This window comes from Rhizophagus irregularis, chromosome 11 (assembly GCF_026210795.1).
Source record: "Rhizophagus irregularis chromosome 11, complete sequence".
Lineage (NCBI taxonomy): Eukaryota > Fungi > Glomeromycota > Glomeromycetes > Glomerales > Glomeraceae > Rhizophagus > Rhizophagus irregularis.
Window position 1 is genome coordinate 1714608 of NC_089439.1, and position 5412 is coordinate 1720019.

Consider the following 5412-nt stretch of genomic DNA (forward strand, 5'->3'; position numbering starts at 1 on the left):
ATGGAAACACAAAAGGCGCCATACATAAGGTACAAAGAATATCTGCAATGCTGCAACGAAGCAGAGAGGTCAATATTAACATATAATCACCAACAGTTATACAGGATGGTTCAACCACTTTCTCTACTCTCGTCTGAGAATAGTGCTCTACATGTTGCTTTTAGTAAACTCAGGATGTCAAGAAGGTTCTTGCAGTTTTTGTTCGACATAGGTTATGGTCTATCGAGTGTCGATATCTATGATAATTCTTTGCTGCATCTTGCGACAAAAGGAGAACAAAACAGGAAAGTATTGAGCTTCTTGTTGGATGCAGGCATTTGTGTTAATTCGGTGAACATGTGGGGGAACAACGCACTAGTTACTTTGTCTCTGCAAAAAAGTCCGCTGCCTAGACTCAAATTATTGGTAGAACATGGAGGGGTACTACAATCTAACCTGATTTATTATAGAGCTGCTTATAGTGGAAGAATAGATCACATAATTCGATGGTTAGCGTACAAAGGAGTAAACATTAATTATCGAGATCCTTTCGCCCAGCAGACCGCATTACACGCAAGAATGAAAAGTCCAACCGCAACTGTCTCTGAGATAATCATGATGGTTTCGCTTGGTGCTAACCTAGCAATCAAAGATTCTACAGGCAAAACGCCCCTCGATATTTTACGTTCCAGAGGATTATGGCCTTGTCGTTTCGAATGTACCAGGATAAAATATAATGACGATGATTGCCCAGTCAGCAAGGGTCTGCCGCATGAATCTACAAAAGTAGAAAAACTATTAGCCCGTGTGTCTTATAATTGGTATTGTCATACACGGGAGATATTATTGACCTTTCTACGTGCAGCAACAAAAACCACACTTTGCCAACGTAATTCGATTGCAGATGCTCTCCTAGAAACTAAATGGTTAGATTCGAGTGCATTTCATATTCTAAAGAGTGTTTGTCTGTTAGGAAGTATCATATAGAGTAGTTTCACTAGGCTCCGCCTACGAAGTAAAATTTCTCGTATTCTAATGATTCCACGATATTATTAACTAATCACGAAATAACGTCACAGATGGTCGTTCATTTTTCGAATTATGTTTTAATAAGATAACTGTTTCTCATTGCGAATAGCCCACAATTATACAAGCCAGGTTATTAACCGATTTCCCGCTAGTGGTATAAAAAGTAAATCACAGATTGTGTTGATTCTAAAAACGGGTATTACACCGGAAAGGGTGAATAATAATAATGTAAGGTGACGTAAGTAGATTACTACCATATTATAAGGTAATCGTCATTTATAGAAAATTTGTCCATTAAGGTTCTTCCAAACTAGAAACGTGGTTTCTACCTTAGGAACACCCTAAGACCATTGCGTGGTTGAGCGGCAAGACGGTCAGGTAGGACCTCCTCTCGAATTATAAAACATTTGGTTTTATGGGAAGTGATGTAATGACAATAACAGTCTAGTGTTGTAACGATTGTTGCTATGAATTTTGGTAACGACGTTCGTATATTTCTGGAAATCATTAGATCAATAAAGTACGTTTTTCTGTAAAGTTGTTCGCATATTCTTTGGAAACGAGGATACCGTAAAGTTCATATTTGGTGGCGAATGTCCCTGTGAATCTTTGTAACGATGGTCGTATAATTTTTGGCGGAGCCCAGTCATAATCATTCGTAGACTGCCAAAAGGCGCATAAAACATCTTGCTTCCAAGCTACCGTATATATTTTTTTGTGTGATACGATTGTCACCCTGAAGGGTAAATAATATACACAGAGAGACTACGAAGTAGATTTTTTACATATTTTTCTACAAAGCATATAAATTAGTTGATAGAGGCTGTTACGTAATTCTGGTAACGTTGCTTCTTTAGTATATCCGGTTATCTTCACGTTTCTTATTACGACCACTATAAATTTTGTAATGATGCTTGTCCACTAAAAGCACGTAACTAAAAAACAGTCGAAGGCCGCTCGAAGAGCACAATTTTTGACAAAAATATGAGACTCTAATCGTGTCACTTTATCAGGGTTTTCGGAAAAATTCATAATAACAGCAAATACATATACGTAACGCATCACATAGGACATTATTTCTGTTGCCAATAAAAAACAATTTACAGTAGAGACGTAAATCAAAGGATTCTTTTATTCGCTTACGCTTCTCGTCTTTAGCATTATTCTCTAGGTACATTCCAGTTCTCTATAGTAAGCCCCTTTGGGGGATCGGCAATATTTTCTTATGTCACTTATCTCTGTGATATTACAGTTGATATCTTACAGTCAACCACGCTCTTTTCATTAACCGAATCATATAATTATATTGCAAACCAAAGCTATGCCTTACAGGTTGTCCACTGTAATCCAATAACATACAAAACGTATACAGAAATCTTCACTTACTTGGGAAGGGACTTTGGCGTAGCCTTTCGAAGGAATAGCCTATTCTATATAATTATGAAGGCGGTTCACTCATATTCTATCCCCGTTATTTCCCCCTTATATTCTTTTCGTATTTCTACCCAATGATATCTTGCAGTCGATATCCATTTTAATGTGATTTTTCGAAATCATGAATTTTATTCACAGAATTTTGGTCACGTGACATTATTTCCTACCTGAACCTTTCCTGTGATAATGCTTCAATAAAGGAAAAAAAAACAATATTTTGATCGTCGATTTACTGTGCCAATTACGTTTCGCCCAAGTCATGTGACACTCTACACACTTGTTCAGGGTATCACATGATCATTTCTGCGGCATGAATTAATAAGACATAACTATAAATACAGTAATCTTTCGTTTTCTATCGCAAGTAATAGCCTGTTAACACCGATGGAAGTATTCACTTTCTACAACTGAGCATATAATGGCTGGAACGAATTTTGTAATGATGGCCGCATTTGTCTTTCCACAACTGAACGTATGTTAGTTGGAAACGATTGTACCTATTAAACTCTACCCATAGGAGCAGATGTCCTATAACCACTCGAATTAGTCCGTAGGACCTTCGAAGAAGTAAAACATTTGGGTAGAGCCGAGTTTCACTGGTTTTATGGGTACGAAGTAGAACGATGGGTTACCTATCCTGGTAACAATGGTCGCATTGGATTTTCCACGACTACGCCCATATTAGCTAGAAACGATAATTACCATTATATTTTTGGAACGATTGTTACATAATCTGGTAACGACGGATACCTCACTGAGTATATATTAGTTGATAACGATTGTTACATTCTTTGGTAATGATGACCACGTTTATTTTTTTCACGACTGAGCATATGATAGTTGCCTTGAGGTTATTGCAAGTATGCGCAGGAAAGCATTTATTTCTCCGATAGTTAACATACACTGTTTCGTGGACACTGTCGAAATGTTAGTTGTACATGAGTGACTCTGTTAAAAACAGTTACATAATACTGGTAACGGTGTCCACATACTACATAACTCTGGTAACGGAGTCCACATACTACATAACTCTGGTAACGGTGTCCACATGCTACATAACTCTGGTAATGATGCATACGACGGAGTAAATATCTGAAATTTAGTCTGGAGAGCATTGTGAAGTAATATAACGATTGTTGCATATGTTGGTAACGATTGTTACATAAACCCGATCCCTCGAAAAGGTTGTAACGATGTCCACATATAATTTGTAAGATATCCACATATATTTTGTTACGACGAAGTTAATATTTGACCTAGAGGCCATTGCTTCCTATTGTAACCATTGTGCTCTTCGAGCAGTCTCCGACTGATGAAATTTGAGTAGGACTACGCATGATTCTGTTAACAATGTTTACAGTATTTTTCTGCGAGTGAGGATATTACTTTACAAACCATGCAACTATGGTGGCGAGATTTATATAATTTGGCCTACAATTCAGAAAAAGTATGACAAGCAATTTGTAGAGCGACAGAAAATTGGTATGCTTACATGTGGATTCTTGTAGAAAAAGAGTATAATATTAATGTAACTAGAAATAGTAACCATGGACAACAACAATACCACATGATACGTAAGGAAAGATTTTACTCACAGGTCCATTATTAAACACGCAGACTTGTCTTGATTTTAAATTATCTTCTAAAACAGGTAAAGGCGCATTACCGCAATGTTGTACTAAGATAATCGTTTCTACACTATAAATATTTCTAGCGTGTACTGTGAGATTTTAAGAGGTAAAATTATATTCTACGATTGGGCCCAACATTAATTTCGTAATTTTTCCATGCACATGATCTCATATCATATGACACTCTAAACATTACTCAGTGTGTCACGTTTCTTTGATTACGAGAGTCCGTTAGACAGAAACTATAGCTGTTTTAATTATCTCACTTTCTCGAACTCACCAGCTTGACAAAAAAATAGTAACAGTCTTAGTATAACCCCGCAACAAATATTCATTTCCTATAAACAACTGAAAGTATGGCATGATTATTTGTGAAGCAAATCCTCTGTGTCACAACACAATTTCGAATAGCGTTTGTTAAAGACTCTCATATAATGATAACAAAATCGAGGGTCACTAGTTGTTATTACATGGAATGACCATTACGGTTTGTAATTCGTTCATGATCATGTTCTTTATTCTTTTTTTTGCTAGAAGACAATCTATAATCATCTATAGTATATGGTTTGTAATTTCGGAAGACAGTATTAACCCATCAATAACATCACTAAAATGAGAATTATACGTAAAGGTATTCTCCAATTATCGCAACAGGAAACAATATTACTATTCTTATTGGTACACGTCACTTCGTTGATGATACCGTTTTAGTGAGGAAAAGACGATAGTTTTCCAACAAGTAACAGAATAAAAATACTTTAATTGACGCATGGCAAGTCGTCTACCAGTAAACTAACCTGTCAGATAATCATAAAGGTATTACTTATCCACCAGACTGCTATGCCCCGAATTCGAGTAAAATTTCTCACCTCCCTATATCCATTGTAGTTAGATTAGATACTCCCTCGCAGTCGATGTGACAACATATGGGAAAGATTTACTTCGTAGACTTTGCCTAGCCTGGATCATTAGTGCACAACTGCGTTATCACCACATGATATCATCATGATGCCCTATTTATCTTATTGGCATAATCACTCAACCGCACTCACATAGCTTACAAATGGAATGATATTTTTACTCATGGTTGGGGTCATTGTTAGGTCACTGAAAATTGCTCACGTGTAAATATTGATTCCGTTGCAATGAGGGTCTCTTATGTTTTTAAGTAGACACAAAAACCCCTGCTATTTTTGTCGTGCAAATTCCCCTCCGATTGTCAAATCATTATATCCCCCCTATGTTTATTAGTAGGCATACTCCCACTAAATTGGCAAACGCTTTCTATTCTTCTGGTTCATAGGACGAACACAGCACAATGAAAGCACTTTAGGGATCT

The 5412-nt window shown here is 36.7% G+C and overlaps 1 protein-coding gene across 1 annotated transcript; it reads left to right on the top strand.

The window, feature by feature from the left end:
- Nucleotides 1–966, top strand: OCT59_002906 (uncharacterized protein; the record flags this gene model as incomplete). Its single annotated transcript, XM_025311670.2, has 1 exon — nt 1–966. One exon carries the CDS (start codon nt 1–3, stop codon nt 964–966), a length of 966 nt encoding a protein of 321 aa, XP_025169312.2.
- Nucleotides 967–5412: the final 4446 nt, after the last annotated feature.